At 43.1% G+C, this 24,465-nt stretch overlaps 1 protein-coding gene and 1 non-coding gene across 3 annotated transcripts; one reads left to right on the plus strand and one right to left on the minus strand.

Moving 5' to 3' along the window:
- Positions 1-1,674: 1,674 nt before the first annotated feature.
- Positions 1,675-17,387, minus strand: adissp (adipose secreted signaling protein). Of its 2 annotated transcripts, none has more exons than XM_056575394.1 (6): positions 17,221-17,387; positions 15,092-15,186; positions 9,011-9,159; positions 6,291-6,420; positions 5,051-5,176; positions 1,675-3,021 (listed from the first exon to the last, which is right to left on the minus strand). In XM_056575394.1, exons 2-6 carry the CDS (start codon positions 15,108-15,110, stop codon positions 2,921-2,923), a joined length of 525 nt encoding a protein of 174 aa, XP_056431369.1. In that variant the 5' UTR covers positions 15,111-15,186; positions 17,221-17,387; the 3' UTR covers positions 1,675-2,920. The 2 variants fall into 2 exon arrangements, with proteins under 2 accessions (XP_056431369.1, XP_056431368.1); XM_056575393.1 differs by having other exon boundaries at positions 15,092-15,210.
- A 973-nt stretch (positions 17,388-18,360) lies between these two features.
- Positions 18,361-18,434, plus strand: trnan-guu (transfer RNA asparagine (anticodon GUU)). The gene has a single exon. It is a non-coding gene; the product is annotated as a tRNA-Asn (tRNA).
- Positions 18,435-24,465: the final 6,031 nt, after the last annotated feature.

Consider the following 24,465-nt stretch of genomic DNA (forward strand, 5'->3'; position numbering starts at 1 on the left):
AGAAAAAAACATTAATAACTGCATGTTCTTTTATTGATATAGGACATGACAAAATATTAAAAATAACAAATCACACACACACAAAATGAGCAGGTTTATACAAAATTCAACATTCACTAATACCTATACATTCAGTACCTATTGAGTTGGCCTACCTGGATATTAAGAACGAGCTAACTTAACTTTTAACTTAGATTCTAGATTTTTATAAGAATGTAAGACTGTTTGTGATCCACAATCTTGTACATTGGTCCAGTATTGTGCAAGATGGCTTAACCCTGGTGTTGCAAGATGTGAGAATGTCAACTGAAAGGGATCATTATTTGGCACTGCCAGGCTCAGACCCAGGCCACACTGTGGCAGTGAGAGGGCATTTAACCAGTCTGTATAATAATATGCCATGAACAAGAACTAATCTATGCCTCTGCAGTCCTTCAGAAGTAGAAGTAGAAGAACAAACATTTAACCTGAATTGAGCCTTTTAGGCCTTCAGATGAAACAATAAAGTGTATTATGTTATCACTTCTCATGTCGTTTTGGTCTCATGTTCATGTGCCCAAAACAATAGATTCTTTCAGTTGACAACTGTGATAGGCAGGGTTGAACCAAAAACAGACTTTGACCGATAAAGAATTCTCTAGAAACTTTGAAAACAAATCTAAATCCGGCTCGCGCTGACGCTTCAAAATCAAATATACATAAGAGAGCAAAACATAAAGAAGCATTTCATGATATGCAAAAGCACCACGGTCAAAACTCCCCAAAGAGTCTGTGGGAACACCTGGCGTACAATAGGTGACGACGCAGAAAAAAACAATCATGGCTTATGACTCCATTGACACAAGATCTTAACAGACCTTCAAAGTTAGTTACATGCATGCCTGGTAATCCGTCCACAACTATCCAACCTTTGTGATAGGTCCTCATAGAGTGAAACTGGTAAGTTTGTACGTTGTGGGAAAAAGAGGCGGCAGGGATGATGAGGCCGAGAAATTAAGATCTGTGGTACAAACATCAGAAGGACATGATGTGACACTTTATGAAGGACTGAAATGGTGACTCTACACCCGCCGACACCCCGAAACATCGCCTGTCCTTACAAGGTATCAGGCAGGTGATCGGCACAAGCAAAGATCAACATGTGTTGATAACAGCGAGTGAGTTGAAATAGTGATTGTGATAAAAAAAAAGAAGGCACTTGTTGAAAGGCGTAACATTGCAAAGCTTACAAATGTGATCGCCTGGAGAGTTGCCAAGGGAAACGTAGGTCTGGGGTATGAGGGTCTCATACCAGGACCTTCGTCCAGGGCAGATGCCGACCAACAGTGACGTTCACGTGCACAATGAGACAAGCCTTTTTAGCGACATAAATTTAAATCTACAGACCATTTCATTATAGGTGACATTTTGTACCACCAGGTGTGAGTGTGATTAGCAGTTACACACCCGGTGGTATAATATATCACCTTTAAGAGAAGACATCCCTGTATTTTGAGTTGGAGGCAGAACGATTCAGCGACCTTTAGCTCCCTCTAGTGGGCATGACACAAAAAAGACAAACAATAGACACACAATAAAAAGAAAAAAGTTTCAAGAGAATGATTTGGACCAGGGGTTTTCAAAGTGTGAGAGAGTGAGCCCCCCCTCAGAGAAAAAAATTCAGCTGACCCCCCCCCCCCCAAAATTTTTTTTTCTAAAGACCTGTGTTTTGAAAGCTATCTTAATTATTTTACACATTTTAAACATCTCTGATCATAATTTTAAAACATTTGAAACATATTTTTTAAACATTTGAAACATATTTTTTAAACATATTTTTTAAACATTTTAAACATATTTCTGAAACATTGCAACATCTTTGTGCGTTTTTAAACACATTTCTTAACACAATTTTACAACTTTATCTAAGCATGTTTTAGCTTAACCTTTTTTAAATACATTTGAACATCTTAATCTGTGTAAACTGCCAGTTTACACAGATTCCTTCAGGGTCCCCGACTCTGAATTTTCAGAGTCGAATCAGATCTGCTTTTTCAGTCCAGAGATACGACTATTCGGCGGGGTTTGTTTACCGGCGTTGCTATGGTGACCTAAATCATTATAAGCAACTGAAAACGATGCCGGTTTGAAACTAAAACTGTGATTCTGAAAAAAGTATAAATGCTATCAAAATTCAGTTTGGATAGTATTGAAGATACAAGTGTGTAGATTTGTTCAATTGTTTGAACGATGTTAAACGGTTGAAAAATGAATGAGTTACGATGTCTAGAAGTAGGAGTATCAGAATGGGCAGACGTCTTCAATGAAAACAGCTGAAAACGAAGCGGTATGAAACTAAAACGGTGGTTCTGAAGACATTTTAAATGATATCGAAATTCTGTTTGGATATTATTGAAGATACAAGTGTGTAGATTTGTTAAATGGTTTGCATGAAGATAAACGGTTGAAAATTGATTTAGTTAGGTTACTTCTACAGTTGAAGTAGGATTGATGATTTGAATCATCGACAGGTTTTTCTTCGGGTTTATTTTTTTCTCACGTCGCGCCCCCCCTGAAGAACTCTGGCGCCCCCCAGGGGGGGCGCGCCCCACAGTTTGAAAACCACTGATTTGGACGCTGTGTCTAGTCTGCTGAGGATGTCGACGACGATGATGAAGATGAGGAGGAAGCCGATGCATTCAGTGGGGATGGTTGATTATTCGTGTAGGATGTTCTCTGAACGCCAGGGCTGGCTGTACGTTCCCTTGAAGGTCCCCCGATCCCGGGGACGCTAGCTCCTGGCAACATGAATTACGAGAATGGTATGTGCGCGCGCGTGCGTGCGTGCGTGCGTGTGTGTGTGCGTGTGCGTGTGTGCGTGTGTGCGTGCGTGTGTGCGTGTGCGCGTGTGCGTGTGTGTGTGTGTGTGTGTGTGTGTCCTCTAGTCAAATCCTTGCCAGTCGCTTTGTTCCGAGTCGTACTCCAGCTCCACTCCGATACAGCGCACTCCCTCCAATAACATGGGCGTACCGTGATGGCGATCTATAGACAGAGAGAGAGACAGAGACACACAGACCGACAAAGAGACAGACAGAGAGAGATAGAAGGAGAGAGACAGACAGACAGACAGACAGACAGACAGACAGACAGACAGACAGACAGACAGACAGAGAAATTACACTTGAGAGAGTATCACATCAGAATGTCCCCTGTCCCCCTGGATGGATTATTGCATTGCAGCCGGTCATGATGATGGTATCTTGTGAACCGGCAAGAGACTGAATATATGTGAAGTTTACCAAAGCCGTGTTCAGAACCAGTGGGAATGCAGCCATGGTTGATAGAATACAGGATCAAAGGGAACAAATGAAGTCCTGAGTAACATACAAGCCCTTTCTAAGTCATCATGGTCAACACTTAGTGCCATTCAGTTCACTAAAGGGACGTGTATTCATCTGATCAAGCCCAGTTCAGACCAAAGATTCACCTTGCAACGGCTTGCAACGGCTTGCAACGAGACGGTTTTAGAACGTCGCAGGGGCGGTGTGAACGGGTCGTTGCAAGCCGTTGCAAGCCGTTGCAAGGCGTCGCAAGGCGTTGCAAGGAGTCGCCAGAGATTGAACATGTCAAATCACAAGGTCCAGTTTTAGAACGCGGCGATTTAACTATTCCTCTTCAGCCAATCACAGCACAGAACAACTTGTACGTCACGGCCTTACTCCGTCCCGGTACCGTACTGTCGTATTTTGTTGATGTATTTGCACTTTTAATCTTGCTGAATTCTACGACGAATAATTGTGTCCAAATACAGATATGAGGACGACAAATGACCTGAAAAGATTTGGTTGGGGTTTGTCTAATTTTTCCTGCATTTACAGTGTGGGCGCAGAATTCGACGGTGCGCTAGATTGATTGTGGCATCGTTGATTGCGATCTGCGTTGCTTGTGGACTCTGTGATGATCGCAGACACGAATAATTGTGTCCAAATACAGATATGAGGACGACAAATGACCTGAAAACACTTGGTTGGGGTTTGACTAATTTTCCCCGCATTTACAGTGTGGTCGCAGATTTCGACGGTCTGCTGTCATGAATTGTGACCCATCGGGGATTGCGACCTGCTGCTTGTGGACTCTGTGATGATCGCAGACATGAATAATTGTGTCCAAATACAAATATGAGGACGACAAATGACCTGAAAACATTTGGTTGGAGTTTGACTCATTTTCCCCGCATTTACAGTGTGGTCGCAGATTTCGATACTCTCAAGTAAAATAAAAATAAAACTAATTGCAAACCTAACTAATCGCAAACCTAACTAATCTAACCTAACCTACGCAAATGATGATGTTGCGGCTCTCAGCATGTGCCAGAGCGTTCACAGTTGCTATGGAAACCACCTAGCGTCGCAGCCCGTTGCAGCGCGTTGCAGCCAGTGTGAACTGCCCAGTTTTAGAACGTCGCAGCCCGTCTCGTTGCAAGGCGTTGCAAGGAGTTGCGAGTTGCAAGCCGTTGCAAGGTGAATCTTTGGTCTGAACTGGGCTAAAACTAACTTAATAATATAGTGTCATTTATAACATCCTTCCCTGTCTATGTTGCTTATCAGTAATTTTTTATTACACCGTGTTCAATAACTCAATTCAAGTAAAACTAAATGCATTCAACAAATATGTTAAGAAGTTAAGATTAGGTTTAAGTCCACCGTATTATCTTGGTTAGAAAGATAGAGGGATAGATTTCGATTGTCTACAACATGGCAACCTGTCTTGGGCCTCCCTGAGGATCAGTAGAACCAGCAGGATAAAATACGTTGGCAATCACTATTAACATTTGGCAAAAGTGACAGCACTCCAGACTGCACGTTTTAACCCATCAGTACTACCTCCTAATGGCAGCAGGGACAAAAAGAGCTTTTAGAAACGCTGCCTTCTGCTCTGGGCGGTGTGTTCATGAGATAGGGTAAGTCATGAACCAAACACAGCATCTCCCTTGCCTTAGGAGAAGGATAGAGCCTGCAAAAAGCGATGAAAGGAAAATCTTGGTTGATTTTATATAAATTATTCTGGTTACCCATGACTCTGGCGTGAACTTTGACCGTGACACACACGTGGTCGTTGGCCTCACTCAGGAGCAGCAGCTCCTCACTGAGCACCCCCTCCTGCTGGGCCATGTACTCACAGGTCACCCTCAGACCGCCTGCAGAGAGGCATAGAGAGACAGAGAGAGAGAGAGAGACAGAGACAGAGAGAGAGAGAGAGAGAGAGAGAGAGAGAGAGAGAGAGAGAGAGAGAGAGAGAGAGAGAGAGAGAGAGACAGAGACAGAGACAGAGAGAGAGACAGAGACAGAGACAGAGAGGCAGAGAGAGAGAAACAGAGACAGAGACAGAGAGTCAGAGACAGAGAGAGAGTCAGAGAGAGAGAGAGAGAGAGAGAGAGAGAGAGAGAGAGACAGAGAGACAGAGAGACAGAGAGACAGAGGTAGAAGGGGAGATCAAACAAGTTAGAAAGAAAGAATATGAAGATAAGAAGACAAAAGCAATGATGAAGAATAAAAACAGAGAGAGACAGCCAGACGGACAAGATAAGACAAGATAGCACATAATTAATTAATTCCAGACCGGAAGTTGCGGACAACCAGTACAGATCGGACCGACATAACAGAAGAGGTGGGGGGAGGGGGGGGTGGAGACGGAGAGATTGCATCCAGTTCTTCTCTCCTGCCAGTTTGTCCTCCTCCATATCCCCCACTCTCTTTCCAAAGGTCTCGTCTGGTGTGCTCAGACCCGAGGTTAATTCTGACCCAGTATATGTCTAGGTGTAAATTAACCATGATTTTCCTTCATTTTTCCCTCTCATGGTGTATGCACGCTCCGAAAGCGGGCTGTTGGTGAGCCATCAACATCCACTCTGCTCCAAATGACTGTTCAGCCACTCCCAGAGCTGTATTTTGGGTTGGTCCAACCTTTTGTAATATTGTATTGGAGTAGAGTGGATGTAAACGGCTTCGCCAACTGCCTAATACACTGCTGGACGGGCTTAGCTGAACAATAACAAAAACTATGAACCTGGGGTTGAAGCAAACATGACGAATCCTATGCAAAAGAGGGAAGGGGGCCAGGGGGGACACACATAAACACACACACAAGCACATACACAACAGCTGCTCATATAACAATGAACAAGCAAAAGACCCAAAGCCTCAAAATACAAAATACACGATAAACGGGTTGTATTGGCCAGGATCTTAATCAGCGTTGTCCTGTCCCAGGCATGATCTGAGGAAGGGCCGGACACACATTGAGTCTCTTACCGTCTGGGAGGAGGGTGAGGTCGGTGGTCCGCAGGTGGGGGCTGGGAACGGGCGCCGGACACACGGCCTTGCCCAGCGCCGGCAGGGTGAAGACGATCTCATACCTGTGCTGGGCCTTCAAGAAGCCCACCTGAGAGAGAGAGAGAGAGAGAGAGAGAGAGAGAGAGAGAGAGAGAGAGAGAGAGAGAGAGAGAGAGAGAGAGAGAGAGAGATACTCGTAGAACTTCATGATTGTACCTTTTATTTCCATCCTTCAGTGCAGAAGTAATTATTTTGGAAAGTTAGGAATACTTTAATAGCACTTAATTTCACGTGTCGTGATGTCAGAATAAGACAGAGCTCTGGAGAGGGAAAGAATTGAGAGACCAGGGGGTGCAAAGAAACAAGAGAGAGCGCGAGAGACGGAGAAGGCACAGAGAGGGCACAGAGAGACAGAGAGTGTGACAGAGCGAGAGAGCAATGGTGAGAGCCAGAGAGAAAGAGAGAGTATAGAGCGGTGAAATTAGCAGAATGGGTGGAGGGCTGGAGGGCTGGAGAGGAGGAAGAGTGGGGAGGAGGAAGGCTGGAGAGGAGGAAGGGTGTAGAGATGGACGGGTGGAGAGGATGAAGCCGGGGAGGGATAAGAGATAAGACACAGGCTCTCTCTTGGCTGCACTTAGGAATAAAAACGACAGCCCTGTGCGAGGCTGCCAGCTTATTTGGAGGAAGCACAGCAGGAGGCAGTCGATAAGGGACGAGGATTTATACCCGAGAACACGCATGCGATCCCAAGGGCGGGTCCTCCACTAGTTCACAACCTCGCAGAGTGGAGCGGAGGGCCGCAAACACACCATAGAGAATGGGTTTAACCCTCTGAGTGGGGAGAGGAAACGCACTCGCTGTGACCGTAACATGGCTTACGGTCACGGTCATAGACGTTTTAGAGCGGTCTGTCGTCATTGTGTGTCAGATTAGTCGCTAGGGAGCTGTCAAGGGCTTTCTATTGCAGACTTTGGTTATTTTTTTGGTTTTTGATGGAATATGTGAGGCGTCACCAAGTCAATCAACTGTACCGAATTAAACCTTCCTCAGGGTTTTATATAATGGAAACATAACAAAACAACCAAAACAATAAGCTTTTCTTTCAAAAGAGACAGGGGGAGAGACGAAGACTGGGCGAGAGATGATGAGACTGAGAGACAGAGAGACAAAGAAAGAGAGAAAGTGACAGAGGGAGAGATACAGAGGGAATGACAGCAATAAAGACAGAGAGAGAGTCATACAGAGAGACAGAAAAATAGATAGGATTTTTGATGAGATAGATGATTGGAGAGACACAGAGAGACATAGCACAAGAGAGTCAGAGAGAGACAGAGACAGAGACAGGGAGGGAGAGCGATGGACTGATCTGTCCGCATGCATTCACACAGTGACTGCATACTGATCACTCACCCACGCACTCACAACCCAACGGTATTCTGGCTACAAGAACTCAGCCCTCCCTCCCAAAACCCCATGCGCCTCCTCCTCTTCATCGTGGATCCCCATGGCAACCGTCACTCAGACACAAGGCAGAGATGGTCCACTGTGAGCTGTCAGAACTCACTGCCCACTGGGGTGGTCTCCCCAATCAAAAGGCCTTTTGAGAACCATGTAAACATGACGTGTGCACACACCCACGTGCGCACGCGGAGGCTCAGGCACGCATACAAACACACAAAGCTGTAACTCCACGACTGCAGCAAACATACAAAATAATAAACATTTCAACCTTAAGTCCAGGTTCTAGAGCTAATGTACATGCATGTAGATGTTGGTTGTTGTTGGGGTTTTTTCGGGGGGGGTCCAGGATAGGCTTCTGGTTAAGTGATCCCACTGTTTAGTATTAGGGGGATTCCACTGGTTAGTATTAGGGTGATTCCACTGGTTAGGCGTGATTCCCAGCTGAAAGGTTCTGGGTTCAGGCCCAAAAGGTGAAAAGCCTAACCTGGAGGCATCCCTGAGCAAGACGCCAGAAACATCCCCTCCTGGCTCCTGAAATTCTTTACTTACCGCTGAAAGCGTAAGTAAAAAGCCAATGAGTAGTGGATGAAGAGATTGAAGGTATTATCATGTTATGGGTGAATGACAGAAAGAGAGGGAGCCAGAGAGAAATCAGATCTTATAACGGAACACTTTTGGTATCCTTTTTACGCAGGAAGTAAATGTTTGGGGGCGGTTATGGTGGAAAGATTGAATTGATTCCACCAATGATTGAATGTATTGGGAAATGATTTTATTCATGACCAGCTCTAACTTTGGGCCACTTTTTCTAAGGACACTTTGAGACGTTACTCAGCTCAGGCTTCAACACTTATGACCGTCCCACTCGGGAATAATTTATCTAGTTTGGACCCGGTATTCTAATCAATCACTGAATCGCTGGCGGCGAGATTGATTTATTCTGTGGTTATTTCTCTTTGCCTCTTAGATCACAACTTATTTAAGTGTATCAAAGTACAGAACACATTTTTAGCTCATATCTCGACACAGTCTCACTTAGTGGGATGACCTCCATAACTGACAATTTTTCCCCCAATATTTATCTGAAGACGGACAAAAAAACGGAAAAAGAAACGTAGTAGTCTGTGCCAATTGTAGAAAGTTAAACAACATACAATTGTGGAAAAGTAATAAGGAAAAGGGAGGCAAGGGAGAGTCTCCTAAGTGACTCAGGGAGCAATAATGTTGATGATCTGAACCTTGACCAGGAAATTGCCGTTGGCCTCCGGGGTCACCATGACGACCGAGTCATGCAGCTTCTCCTCAAAGTGAACGTGGGAGGCGGCGGCGGCGGCGGTGGTGGCGTTGGGCTCCTCCGAGAAACGCACCCCGCCCGTTTTCACAGTGCCTGGATAGGGGGAGAGTAACGTCATTTTCATAACCTCATATCTACAAATCTTAGCTTTATCATGCGAAGAATCCAATATTGCATACTTTTATCTTGATGGCACATTGCTGTGGCTGGGTTTCCACATTGCGTATGGGTTTAATTACGTAGTGGTTTGGAGATCATGATAGATGGAGGTCACACCAGGCCAAGATGGAAATAGGATTTCACAGTTCGGACTTAGGAAGTGACGGACATCCATTTCGAAGGAAGAGGCGTCGGTGAAGAGGGCCAGGATTTATTCCTGACACTTCTAATCTGTTAGAATCTGAAAAGAACGATCCGATAATAAAACGAGGTGCCGGATTTAACACTGAACTGTATGTGTTTGGGGAAGTGTTTGGATAATATTAATATTAATAGAATCAAGCCATGTGAAAGGAAAACAAAATCACTTTCATGGCCATGGACGTTTCTATTGCCTTTGTTCACATCTCTGTGAAATTAATGAGCTGAAATACGGCACATGAAAGTATAAAAATAAAAATAAAACACAGAAGCAATGGTGTTAGTATCGGCTTACTTCGTAAATATATGATCTCCCTTTTCACGCAACTGAAAAGAAAATTGTTTTTTATTGTGCTATTTTATAACCGTGTGACTGCTGACAAAGCGGACAGCGTCTCCAGAACATTCCCCAGTGGCTGGGAAGAACAGAAAAATGTACATCATTGTCTCCCTCAAAACGTCTATAATCGTCTTAAGGCCACAAGTTATTTGTTGCCGTTCTTTCCTGTAAAGGATTTTTAACCCTTGAAGTTCTCAGAGCTTTATGAAAAAACAAAACAATAACTCTTGATCCTAATTCTTCTTCTATTCTTCACAGGATTTCCCTGTTGTTCTTCCCTTCCTCCCCTAACGAAAACCACTTTTCAATGAATCTTTTAATAACCTTTTCCTAGAAAACGGTTGCATTAGTTCCATTCTTTAATAATCACACTTAATGGTGTGTGTGTGTGTGTGTGTGTGTGTGTGTGTGTGTGTGTGTGTGTGTGTGTGTGTGTGTGTGTGTGTGTGTGTGTGTGTGTGTGTGTGTGTGTGTGTGTGTGTGCTTATGAGATTATAGGGAAAGTGCTAAAAGCTTTGATTTAGTCTGACTGGAAGCCAAAGGTACTTTACAAACCAAGGAGTCTGAGTCAAGGAATCAATCTGCTCCAAAGAAGTGCCTGAACTGGAAAGACGGTACAGCATGACTATGATTAAGAAATAGGTCCATACTTGAAAACATGCAAGATCACAAGCACAAAGACCTCTTGAGCTAATAATCACTGACCCGGCTGACAAAGCTGGGGTCAATTTATATGAAAAAAACAACAACAGGCGCGATTGATTTGAAAGAAGAATGAGAACATTGGAGGTCCGATGTTGAGACAGTAATCCAGAACAAAGTCAGCAAGTATCAAATGCAGCCCGATGTCTGTGTGTGTGTTTTAGGTGGTGTCTGATCTCACCCTGAGGGTATACCAACCGAAAAGGCCAAAACACTTTGTGTGTTCGATAATCCCATCTTGGTCAGGAAAAACAATACAGACTTTGATCAAGTTTGTTGTTTGCCTTTGAAATGAAGAAGCAATCTGATGGAATCTGACCACAATTGATTTTTTCGTTTACTGATTTGTGATTACAAGTGCAGTGCCCGCTCAAGTCGTGCCTGGTCAGAACAAGGCGAACACTCGCAGCTTTCTTGTGAACCGCTCATCTGAACAACTTCACACTCCACACTGCAGCTGAGTTTGATGTCAGATGAATGTTGGTCGGGAGAATCGACGGACAGGCCTACGTACAGACACTCCTCTGATACTGTGGTAGTTTAACATTCGTCTTCCATCGAAGTCGATCCATTAAATCAGGCGGCCAAACAAAAAAGGGGATTTCTAGACTGATAAGATTATCAAGCAGCAGTGGCTTAGCCATGCATATGGTATCCATTTTATGGGGTTACAGGGTTACATGTACCATAAAAGCTTTGTTATGCTCTCTTTAGGTGCTGAAAGAGGCTGCCAACTTGTAAGTAAAGACCCATTACCACTGAGCATCTTACAATTACTACTACATTCAAATAATACAACAAAATAGTTAAATAATAAGCCAATATTCAATGCCGTGTGCACAGGGCTCTCTAAAAAAAGACTGCTGGAGACATCCAACTCATCTAGAATGCTGCTACCAGAGCTTTAACGAAGACTAAGAGAGCAGACCACATTACTTCAGTGCTAAATCACAGCACATAATATCACTAATAGTTTTCAAAGCACTAGCATCGTTTAGGACCAAAATACGTGTGATCTGCCTGCGTGTTATGAGCCCACCAGAGCTTTTAGCTCACCAGGGACCGCCTCTGTTTTCTGTGTTTTAGTTCTTATGCACCACCGATCTGAAACAATCTCAAGAACACTCATCTGCCACTACATATTTCAAGTCCTGTTGAATCAGGACTTGAAATCCTTCCGTTTCAAACCCTAACCCTTTCAATAAAAAATGCATGTCTGCACGACATATATTCTCTTCCCAATCATACTTTCATTTTATAGTCTTCCTCTTTTTAACGATCTTTCAACGATATTCCTCTCCGTGTTTTTACAGGTTCTCCTTTGAAAGCACTAGGAATGGCTTTTTGTTGATGGCATGAATATATCAACTTACCTAGCGTCTTAATGCTAGCATCGGGAACAGAGATACTGCTCACATGAAATTGCTGCTATGAAACATTATGGACTTATTTTTTAACTACCTTTACAGTGTAAGTGCACCATTATGGGATTTTGTAACGCTTTGTAGGGTGGCTGAGACATCAGCTTAACCTCGCTGGTCATTAAACGCATGTTTCAAATACCCCAATCCCCTCAAAAACGTACTTTCTGTATTCTGTATTCACTCCTCTTTGAGACATGGCTTTTAGTATAAACGTATATTTGTGCTGAACTCATCAACAGAGTGCCTTTTCACCGTTTCTACGCCATGATGCCTCAACTGCTGTCTCCCCTGTCTTTTTTAAAACAATTTGGTGCACAAATCACATGAAACAAATTGTTATTCAATATAAAATATCAAGTATACATTTGAAGGGAATAAAACAACATTCTTACAGAATATTTTTGGAGCATCTTGTTCCCCAACCCATCCTTGTTGATGTTTCCCAGGGCATTTAGCAGACGCTTTCATCCAAAGCGACTTACAATAAGTACATTTGTCATAAGAAAGTGAAAACATATATCGCTCTCGGTGCAGTAAGGATTTTCATAGAACCAAGTGCAAAGCACTAACAATCACTAGGTTAACCCATTCCCCGTATACAACATCTAAGCTGTCAGACAGTGCTTCAGCGAGTCCAGCCGCTCAACATCTGGCCCGACATGCAGGGGGTTCCCCCGCCTCGTGGCCCATGAGCCAATGACAGGCTGAAATGTTTTTTGAGTCCACAAACAGAATAAATCCGACTGGCCCGAAAATATCATCACATATTGAAGGAATTTGACTTTCCTGGTTTGTGTATTAAAGTATAGACAATGATTACAATTGCATTAATACACTGTTAAACGTCGCTATCACACTACCACGGCTCCTTTCGTGTGGACGGACCAAATAATCCACGACCTCGGCCCCACCCCGACCCACACACACACACACATGTTACCTAACTGGTTTATTCCAGATTAATCTCCAATTCTCTCCCTCTTACTGATCCATCCATCTGTGATATGTGTGTCAGTGGGATATTAGAGGAGTGGCACGTCAAGTCACGTGCATGCATTGCACACACACACACAAACACACCTACACACACACATTGAAGAATCTCAAAGAAACAAGATACAACCCCTCCTAACAAACACGCACACCACCCAGTGACATTTCACGAGACCCCAGACACATGAGACCGACGTTGTAGTCCGGACCACTTTGACGGAAAGTCAATAGTGAGAGTGTCTGTGCAGTCACTCTGCCCACCCGGTAACCTTATCAGACAGACAACAGAGGCTTTCTGGAGCAGCAGCAACAACACACACACACACACACACACACACACACACACACACACACACACACACACACACACACACACACACACACACACACACACACACACACACACACACACACACACACACACACACACACACACACACACACACCCCCACCCCCACCCCCACCCACTGGGTGGGTTAGATGGGGATTATAGTTGTTGGATGTTTATAGCAGGCCACAGGAGGTCCTGTAGGGTAGTTCAACTAAGGTTAACTGCAATCTGCCTTATTCACATACCCGCCCATCTTGGTGCCATCCTCGAACTGAATGCCGCATTCAGTTCCCCCCAAACCAACTAGCAGCAGGAACAAAGATGGCTGCCAGGTCATTGAGGCCCAGTATTAAAAGGGTGTTTTTTTATTCTTTTTGGCAAGTCTGGATAATGCATAACGCCAAAGATAAAAGCAGTCCAATGTGGGGCTGAGCCACGGCCGTGACCACCATTCCTTGCCCCGCCTCCGGACTAGGGCTGTCGCAATAATCGCAAAAATGAAATATCGCGATATTTAGAGCACACCGCGGTAGATAATGGGCCATCGCGATCACCGCATATGACCTGGTGCGGGTTGCGCGTTCATGAAACTGACCGTGGAATTCTAGAATGAAACGTGCGTTGCCATGATACCCATTCATTAACGTTCATTCATTTAGTTACGCAGTGATGTTGCTAGGTACGCGTCCTGCGCATTAAAATCTGAAAGGACGCACTAAACTCACTATCCATGCGTCCCGGGGACGCATCTCATTTTCCCCATGAAAAACGATACATTGTGAACATTAAACAACTCGTGTTTAATCACAGTAACTGGCCAAAGAAACCTTCTTGTGAGCAGACCGGACAAGCGCTGTTTCAACCCTCTGCGCATCTACACGTTTGTGTTAACTTTACTTGCAACTTCTTGCAGTCCGGAGTCCGGACTGCAAGAAGTTGCAAGTAAAGTTAACACAAACGTGTCTGTAAAAGAGAGGGGTTTTTATCGCCCTGTTCTTGTGTACCTCCATCCCACCGCTGCACGGTTATGTAATCCGATTGGCTCCCGGGGCTGTCTACTTTGTTGATTTCCCTTCCAGCTATTATTCTTAGAAATGAAATGAGGCATGGATCACTTTCATTCTAGGAATATTACATCATCGGGAGGATTCAGGGAATTCCAATGTCAACACGTCAGGCCAGGACCTGCTACCAGGTACTGTCAGGTGTACCGCTTTAATGAATCACACCAGCCATCTGGTCTGTGAACAGATGATGTAAAACAGTTAACGTAAATAAAAAACATAAGAACTGTAAAACATAAACCTTAACCTTAACCTTAACCAGTAGTTAGCCGGGAGCGGTCTAAAATCTAAATTGGCTCATACAGAGCTAGGAACGCAGTCAACCACAACAGAGGTTTCACAGAGCATTTCAATAAAAGCTGACCAATGACTTTTCTGACAAATTAGAATTAAATGATAGCACTTAAATTGTTACCTTAAGCACCTTTAACATTAACAATCTTTAGCTGTTATTGTGGTCTACTTCCTGTCCTGGCCAAGTGACCTAACATGCCAAATACCCTTGTACCCTAAAATGTCACATACCCTTACATGCTCAATTACCTAGTACCCTAACATGCCATGTACCCTGACCTGCAAAATACCCTAGTACCCTAACATGCCAAGTACCTTAAGAAGTACCATAGGTATCAAGTATAATTTCTAGTACTCTTTGTACCTCCATTTAGGCAAGCATAAGACAAAGCAATTCACTCATGCAAAATGATGATATGATCAAATGTGAGAACGAGTCTACCAAGACTCAATAATCGGCGGCAGGACAACATAAAAAAAAAATACAAAAGGGATAATAATAAAAAAAGAAACTCACTCTTTTTAGCCGTTGCCATCTCAGGGTAACAAGAGAGACACAGGAAGACACGCTGGGCCAGACGATCTCACTGCCTTGTCATCTCAGCTGTCGGGCTGGGAGGAAAGAAGGGCGAGGGACTAAGAGATGGAGCAAGGTGACAAAGACAGGGAGATATGTAGCAAGTAGAGAGAGAGAGCAAGTGTAGCAAGAGAGAGAAACAGAGAGAGTAGAGTGTGAAGAGAGGAAGAGTAGAGAATAAAGAGTAGAGAGAGATATGTAGCAAGAGAGAGAAACAGAGAGAGTAGAGTGTGAAGAGAGGGAGAGAGTAAAGAATAGAGAGAGCGATACGTAGCAAGAGAGAGAGACAGAGAGAGTAGAGTGTGAAGAGAGGGAGAGAGTAAAGAATAGAGAGAGAGATACGTAGCAAGAGAGAGAGACAGGGAGAGAGAGAGATAGCCAGTAGAGAGACAAACAGAGAGACAAATGAGGAATTACACTCAGGGATTATATCATCATAGGAGTAGGAGGGTGGGGACCAACAGAAGTAAATTGGTGACGCAAGTTTTCACAGCACAACCACAGAACAGAATTCACCCACACAGCTAGAAACGGTGAGCTGGCAGGAGGTATGTCGTTTCATTTAATGAACAGCCAGATTCTGGCTAACCTGTTCAGCATTTATTAATTCATTATTTTATGAAGACAAAAGGTGCACGGCACTCCGCCAGGGAGCGACTTCAATTAAAAGCAAAATCACAAAACGGTTTAAGATAATTAGTGAGTGAGGTTTGCTGCAGGTCTTGGACAGGCTTCACAGACAAACAAACAAACGTGGGCAATTCATGGTGACTCATATGAACAGGAATTTATTTATAATGATACACATAGGCTACAGGATAGGGATATGAGGTGTCAGACCTACCCCTCATTGAACAGTAGTATGAGAAGATCAAACACACTCCATCACAAATGTTTATACATGATATCTGCACTAGCAAGTTCATATGCCATTGTAATAAGAGCCCCAATATTATTACTATTATGTAATTTGATCAAACATACCGTTTTTCATGTACCCTGTTTGGTGTGAAGTAGGCCTACATTATTTCATTGGTAAAGAGCAGAAACAAAAGTATTACTTTTTTACGTCCTTCTAACGAAGGCTTATTAAGTTACTGGTGGAGACCCACTTAAAGACTCTTCCACCTGAAATATCTCTTCTCTTTAACCTCTCTCGCATGCAGAAATGCAAAGAAGAGATTTATTGACCACACACTGTCCACTGACTGATTAGTTTAACATGTACTTCGATTTGTTTAAGATATTCACTGATACTATGAAAAGAAGGCTTGTGGGGTGGGATAAATAAGCAAATATTCTTGTGGTGTTGTGTTTACAGAACACAACAAAGAGGCTTACTGTTGAGAGACATTAATAAACTGCGTTTATATCAATGTGTGTGTGTGTGTGTGTGTGTGTGTGTGTGTGTGTGTGTGTGTGTGTGTGTGTGTGTGTGTGTGTGTGTGTGTGTGTGTGTGTGTGTGTGAAATATTGCCTTGACAATTATGATAGCGATTTGTTTCGACACCATGCGAATGTTCACCATGTCCATATGAATCCACATTATAAAGTTAATATTGGTTTAGGGTTCGAGACTATACTAATTAAGATGAAGAAGAAACAGAAGCAGAAATAATCTAAAGAATACATACAGATTATGATGGCAACACATGTAACGCTACATATAATGTGACAGTACGTGAAGTAATGGATATCAATAAATAAATCCATACAGGACTACATAGAAAGTTAAATATTAAGTTTCATTTGCATAGGCTTCCTACAGCGACTAAGCGATATCACTGTAAGCATCGTGGATACTAATTCATGAGAATAATTTGAATAATGTGGTTCTGTTTTGACGTTTCAGTATACTATGAAGATAAAACGTCCCAAGTCCATAGAATATAATATTTCTTAAAACAGAAAGCCAAACTAGTAACGCTCCACATGCTGTAATACGTGTACATTGACATCATACCAAGCGTCGCATGCACCTGCTATCTGTCTGTTTCTATGAACTTAGGCCTACTTAAGTTTACGAATGTTATTCAATGAACCGTTATTAATATGCGGTGAAGATGTACCTGAAAGCAGATTTAATGACCGAAGTCGTTCAACTGCATTGCAAGCCGTCCATTTTAAGGAAAGTCGTTTTAATCTCCGTACTGTGTGGATTGAACGATACAGGAGCACTCAAGATAGATATACAGCTGGACCAAAACATCGTCGTTTTACGACCCAAGGCTCTGAACGTAAGTTAGAGAGGTCCCGCCTACCCTGCGTTTGGTGGTTGGTAACGCAGAAAGGTACTGCCCACTGTACGTCCGGACCCTTGGGTCTAGCAACCACTAACCCGAAATCAACTCCCTCTTCACCGCAAGCCACTACAGCACATTTCCGCATTTGATCACGTGTTCAATGTAGTTCGTTGAACGCACGCACACTTTCAGTAGTAGTAGAAAGAGATGTGATGCATCCTTCTCGTATGAATCCCCAAAACACCATATAAATGCACCGAACACAGAGGAAAGTGAGTTTAAAAGCAGTTGCATAACTAACCATCTTGCATACAACTAAGATGTATGCAATGTTTGACGCAGGGTCATGCGGGAAATAATGCCACCACATGGCAGATGTATCTATTCGAGTGCCTATACTTTGACCGTCGAAAGTGCATGAATCCTAGATACACGTTCAATGCTTGAGGCATCAGTTATTCTTAGTTTTGTTCTACTTTTGATCAACACTAAATGTCCCACTGTCAGCCGGTCTCGGGTTCGAGCCCCACGTTCGACATTGATTTGTTCACATGTTTGTGTACGTTTATTCTTGACAAACATTTTAAAAAAAATTATCTAGGTTTCTTTATCCTGCCATGCTAGTGCAGTTCGCGATAATATATAGATATATATATATTGACAATAACCATAGCTCGATAATCATTGAAGTATTTTGCACGTCAGTTGTACTGAAAAATCTCAAATAATCGTTCCGTTTGCTTTTCTGCGATATAACATGTTTTCGAAAAGCAGGGTTAAGTTCTCTATATTCTATCATACAAGGGTATAATACAATCTCGTGCCATTTGTAATAAACACGCCTCGTTTGGAGCGCAAAACAGGTTCCAAATACAAATATCGACTATTTCAGATAAACATTTGCAAACAGAGCCATCCTTGACATGAGATGAACTTATTGTAACGCACATGCAAGAGGTACCACGGGTCTCTGTGGCGCAATTGGTTAGCGCGTTCGACTGTTAATCGAAAGGTTGGTGGTTCAAGCCCACCCAGGGACGACCCAATCTTTTCCTTTTTAACAGCCCAATCCTTTCATTCATAAACACTTCTTTAGTTCAGATCTCTTCCACACGTAAATATATGTTTCTGAAAATATTTTTTTTATACAAAGAATCCTGCCCTAAACAACGGTGTTTATGTTAAATATTTCTGTAAGAAAACGCCCAAACAATTTAAACAATCACATAAGCTTTCCAGGCCATTATGTGGCGGTAAACTTTATGTTAAACAACAAAAAAGGACACGAGGAGCAGCAGCAAGCAGGCGCATTGATGTGATTATTTTTTAACCGATCAGACAGCACGGCGGAGTCATGACGAAGTAATGTTAGGTTGACTTGTAAAGAAGGGTCGCCACCTGACACCTAGCGGTAGCTTTTTAAACATCACACTTTTAAATGTAACGGCATTCAACGATCAAAAATATACCGCTAGGTGTCAGGATGTGACCTCTTTCTGGCGGATACTGTATTTTATGTTTATATTTATCTATGAAATTGGATTACGTGTAGATGTAGATCGCAGAACTGTATAGCTTTATGTAGCCTATTTGTGTAGGGTAACACAGTGTTCTGAATTGTATTCAGCTAGACTAAATCAATCAAAGCGGACGCGATGCCAACTCATCTATCAACACGACGAGGGTACGAGCCTCTTTGCCGCAGCGCAGGGGCGATACTAGGTTCTTACTTTTGGGTGGGCTCAGCCCCAAGGAAGCCACAGGGGTGTTTGAACTATAGACAGTTATATATGGAGTATGTTTTTCCTGCCATAATTCAAACCTGAAAAAAGAGATTATAACCTGAAAAAAAAATAAAACTAAAATTCAAACATCTGTAAACATGATTTTGTGTTCTATTTTATCTTCATCATTTTCGCCAAAACATTTTCAAAGTTCAAACAATTTCACCAGCGCATTTGCAGAGTTTCAAATCTGGCACTGTTCTAACAGTGTATTTCATTGTTGCCCGGTTTTGAAACCTTGTAAATGGGATTCTGCAAACAGGTGTTCATACATTGAGAAATAAGTTTTGAAAGGTTGAATATTTAGTTTTAAAAACTTGTAAAGGTGTACATTTACGACATTGCAACGTATTTTTTCAGAAGTGACTTTTCAGAGATTTGACCACACAGGCGCAAGCTTTGAGTCACGTGAATATTGGCAGTGTTCTGACCCCACTCGTTTTGAAACTCCTGACAGTCGAATCTGAAAAAAAAAAAAACGTTCCTGGGGGCGGGACCATTTAGCTCTAAACCTATTGGTTGCTCTCGGCTGACATACATTCCAATCACATGTGCCGTTCACCGGGCTGTGCGTCAGGGGATTATCACGCTTCCGGGTTCCGTTGGCGGGATTTGTCTTCGTTGTGCATGAACACTTCCGGCGCACTTCAACAATGGCTGAAACAAAGGCTAGATGTCACTGCTCTGTTCCACTTTGTACATCTAACAAACAACACCAACCCTACTTAAGTTTTCATGGATTCCAGACTGAATTGAGTCTATGGAAGAAGTGGATTCAAGCGGTTCGCCGGGATGAAGGGCCAAACTTTAAAATGAAACAAGGTAGCACGTTTGTTTGTAGCCGGCACTTTAGTGAATCAGACTACACTAACGCTACAGCTAGCAACCAACCGGGGTCACACCAAGCGACTGAAAATCGGGTCTGTACCCTCCTGTTTCCAGTGGAACAACTGGGAGTGCCAAGAAGTGGGTCTGTTTATAAAAGAGCATCAACTCGCTTAGGCCATGACGTTCACCCAGCCCTTCCTCATGAGCAACCGCTGCCGTGTGAATAAGAGCCGATGGAGGAGATCGCAGCTTCGGTGGTGATGACAGAACATGATTTCGGTTCTGCTTCTAAACCAGGTTTGTCAGTGTTTGTTAGTGTTCTGAAATATTGGCCTACTATTACCCCATACTATTCTTAAACCACCTACCTGACAGGATGTGCTACCTATGGTTTAATCACAGAATGGGCTCTTAGTAGGTTATACCGAGGAGGTAGGTCAACTTTTCAGAACTCGGGCACAAAATGTTTAGTCTTATTGATGTCCCAGCATTTGACCAAACCACAATGTGAAAAGCTTCATCACAAGTACAAATGTTGCATTCGATATCTGTAAAGGTGAATATTGAACTATAAAAAGCAAATTTTAAAAGCAAAATTGAGCTACAAAAAGCAATTTCTTTAGAGGTCCAAACTGCTTCCAATATGCAAGTCACAGCCAAAATCTGGGTTAGATGTTTTAATTTTTTTCCTCATCTCATACAGGTGCACTGGATGCTGCTGCTGTACGCATACAGCAATTGGAAGAAACAGTTAAGGAGCTGATGAGAGCTGTCACAGCTGAAAGTGGTTCAAGACTTCAAGTGCCTTTTCACAGATTTTGTGTCTCAGACAAGGACATCCTTTTTTACACCAGATTCACATCAAGAGATGTTTTTTGTGACTTCTGGGAGGTTATTCAACCATCTGCCTCCATGTTGGTTTATTGGTCAAAAGCTCAGAAAAAGAAACAAACATTTGAACCCATTTCTCCCAATCCAACGTGTAGACTGCAACTGGTTGAGTTTTTTCTCTTCTGCTGCCGGGTTGCTGCAGGCCTGCAAGAGAAGGTGCTGGCTGACATGTTTCAGGTCAGTGTGTCCACTGTCTCCCATGTTGTTATACCGTGGGCCAACTACTGTTACCTGCTCCTTGGCTCCCTCCCCATCTGGATAAGTAAACAGCAAGTCCACCATGCCAAGCAAATTTGTGCAGTACAGTCCAGATGATGATGTTCGGGTAATCATCGACTGCACCGAGGTGCAGATGATTACCCGAACATCATCTTACAAGAACACAACAACCTTTAAGGCCTTGATTGGGATTGCCCCTTGTAGTGCTGTGACTTTTGAGTCAAGTCTCTTCACCGGCTCCATCTCCGACCCAGAGCTGACTGAACGAAGTGGACTGCTGGATTTACTGGAGCCAGGAGATGGCTGCATGGCAGACAAGGGTTTCACCATCTAGAAGCCACTAGCTGATCGTGGGGCAATGCTGATTATACCACCCTTCAAGATGACAGGTAGGCATGAAAGGAATGAACATTTCAAATTAAAACTTTGACCCAAATGTGACCATTAAGATATGTAGACAAATGTTTAAGATGGACTGTTGCAAAACCTTTTTTACAAGGTGTTGAGTTTTCAAACCCAGACTTACAAGCCTTTGAAACTTTTTGTTTCAGGTTTGAATTATGGCAGGAAACTGACTCCATAGTTATAGAGCTATAGACAACACTGTTGTAATGTAGTATTATATTACCCATGATTTTTCTTTTGTCCTGTCCAAGATTCTGTGACCATTATTTTCTTAGCTATTATGCTGTTGCATGTCTAAGCCAATGTATGGCAGTGTGAGCTAAATAATGTAAGTTCCGAACCACTAAAGTGATGAAAGAAAAAAATACTGTTTGGATGAAGGGAGGGTAATACTGTAATTACAAATTTGAGGTATATTCAATTTCATTCTAAAAAGAGCTAAAACGCTGTCCGTTGATTGGTCAACAGAATCTCAGAAATGACCATATTTTCCAATTTTCTTTGTATTTACACAGTTAATGAAACACATTGGTTTTCAAAGTACACTATACATGGTATGTATGGAAAATGGATACAAAAAATGTGAAGACAAAGTAAAAGGCAAATTTCTAATTTCGATCTTTCGTTGAATTAATATTGGAATATTGTATCAACATGCAAAAATTGAACAAAAAAATCAACAAGTACAACCTGACTAATACTATTGGAGACAGACCACTACTTTGGGAGCACTAAACTATGTCGCCTCACTGTCAAGGAGGCAAATCTATCAATCACTCGTTCAGGATCTATTTTCTCCAGAACATCACTCTCAACAGACATCACTGGTAGGTGATGGAGTCTCTTTTGCTCCATGGTCCTTCTGAGCCAGGTATGGAGACGTCTTAAAGCACTGAAGGACCTTTCGCAACTGCAGCTGCTGACTGGTATGGTTATTGCAGCCTGAACATTTGCCTTGAGAGAGGGGAACATGTCTGCATCTAGCAGGTTATATACTGCAAGCATGTTCCCTACATCACCACCACCCTCTGTTCTGCGCCTCTGGCTATCACCACCTCTTCTGACTTAAGGTCCATGCGATAGTGAAGTGCCAGTGCTGTCAAATCTGGCTCAGAAAGGATTTTTTTAAGATGTTGGACAGCACGCCATAATTCCTTCCAGCAATTCTCAATATCAGAAAACCTTTTATCAATTTCTTAAATCATTCTATCTAAACAAGGAAAGAATATTTTTTGTATTAGGTCTTATAACCTTGAGGAATGACTAACCTCACTACCTGCCCCACTGCTTCCATTCGTTATGCCTTCCGCTTCTGGAAAGAGGATGGCTCTGGTACTGATATGTCATTGCCCTCTCATAGGGCCATAGCCTGAGCACGCAGATCAGCAGCAGTAGCATCGCTGCATTTCTCCTTAAAGATCCCATGCAATGCTATTTTATGGATGCTTTAATATAGGTATTAGTGGGCCACAAACACAGTATTCAAAGACGTCCCCGAAATTCAGCCGTGGTGCAGAGTTACAGCCACTCCGAACCAGTCGCACATTGAGCTTCCCCCAAACGCGCTGTTTCGGTGGGCGTGTCAAGGCAGGTCAAGGAGGGGGGTGGGGGTGTGGCCCTGAGCAGCTTGTAGCCACAGTACCATGCGCTCTGTTTACGGTGGATGTATCGCAATGGCTCGTAGAAACCCATATTATGCATAGATATCTATATCATATAATATATAATATATATTATCACCTGGGCCTGAGCAGCTTGTAGCCACGGTACCATGCGCTCTGCTTACAGTGGATGTATCGCAATGGCTCTTAGAAATCCATATTATGCATAGATATCTATATCATATAATATATCATATATATTATCACGGCCAAAAGCTGTGTGAGCCTCCAGACGACTATTATGGATCTCAAACGACCGCGTCTACTTCAGATTGATGTGGAAGTGGAAGAACAAGAGACGACGGAGAACCCGACGAAGTCCTTTGTGATTCATTATATCGTCTGGACGTGCACACAGCTTTTGGCCGTGAAAATATGTATTATTTGATATAGATATCTATGTATTATATGATATTATTTAGATATAGAGCTCCAGGACTGTAACGCAAGTGTTGTACACTTCCTTGTTATTTGGATAACCGTTCTGCTGTTGGTGTGATGGCGCATAACACGTCGGACTCTCGTCTCTGGTATTTCTACAACGAGACTCGTAGTGGGGGTTATCTCAGCCATGGTTGAGAATGAATTGGGGGAAAGGAACTTTGGCTTTGACTCCCTGAAGTACATGAACCACGACATGGAGGAGAAAGGGATTGTTGGCCGCGAATGTATCCCGCTTGAGCCCTGCTTCCCGCCGCCTCGGCAGCGGTTAGCGCTAATTACCGCCTCCTCAAGCCGAGGCGGTGGTCCATCGGCAGCGAGGCTCCGGCGGGAGACGACCGCGGTCAACAATCCCTTTCTCCTCCATGTCGTGGTTCATGCCTACTTCAGGGAGTCAAAGCCAAAGTTCTTTTCCCCCAATTAATTCTCAACCATGGCTGAGATAACCCCCACTACGAGTCTCGTTGTGGAAATACCAGAAACGAGAGTCCGACGTATAACAAGGAAGTGTACAATACTTGCGTTACAGTCCTGGACAGTACCGGTTCTTTCAATACGCACACTACGCACGTTGCGTAGGGCCCCGCAAATTTATTATTTATAATAAAGGCCCCGTGAAAGAAAAAAAAAAAAACTTGACAACGTAACTGTCCGACGCGGACGTCAGATAGCTACCCATGCGCATCATTGCATCATCAGTGTAGAAAGATGAAGCGGAGCTATCCCTCGGGGAATGAAAAAAGGAAGAGGAAGGAACTTGAAAATGAACTGCGGGAGCAGCAGTCAGGTAAAGCCTTTAACTCTCCTCTCCTGGTGGGAGAGAGGGAGGGACAGTCCGTGTT

Source organism: Gadus chalcogrammus, chromosome 17, assembly GCF_026213295.1.
Source record: "Gadus chalcogrammus isolate NIFS_2021 chromosome 17, NIFS_Gcha_1.0, whole genome shotgun sequence".
Classification (NCBI taxonomy): domain Eukaryota; kingdom Metazoa; phylum Chordata; class Actinopteri; order Gadiformes; family Gadidae; genus Gadus; species Gadus chalcogrammus.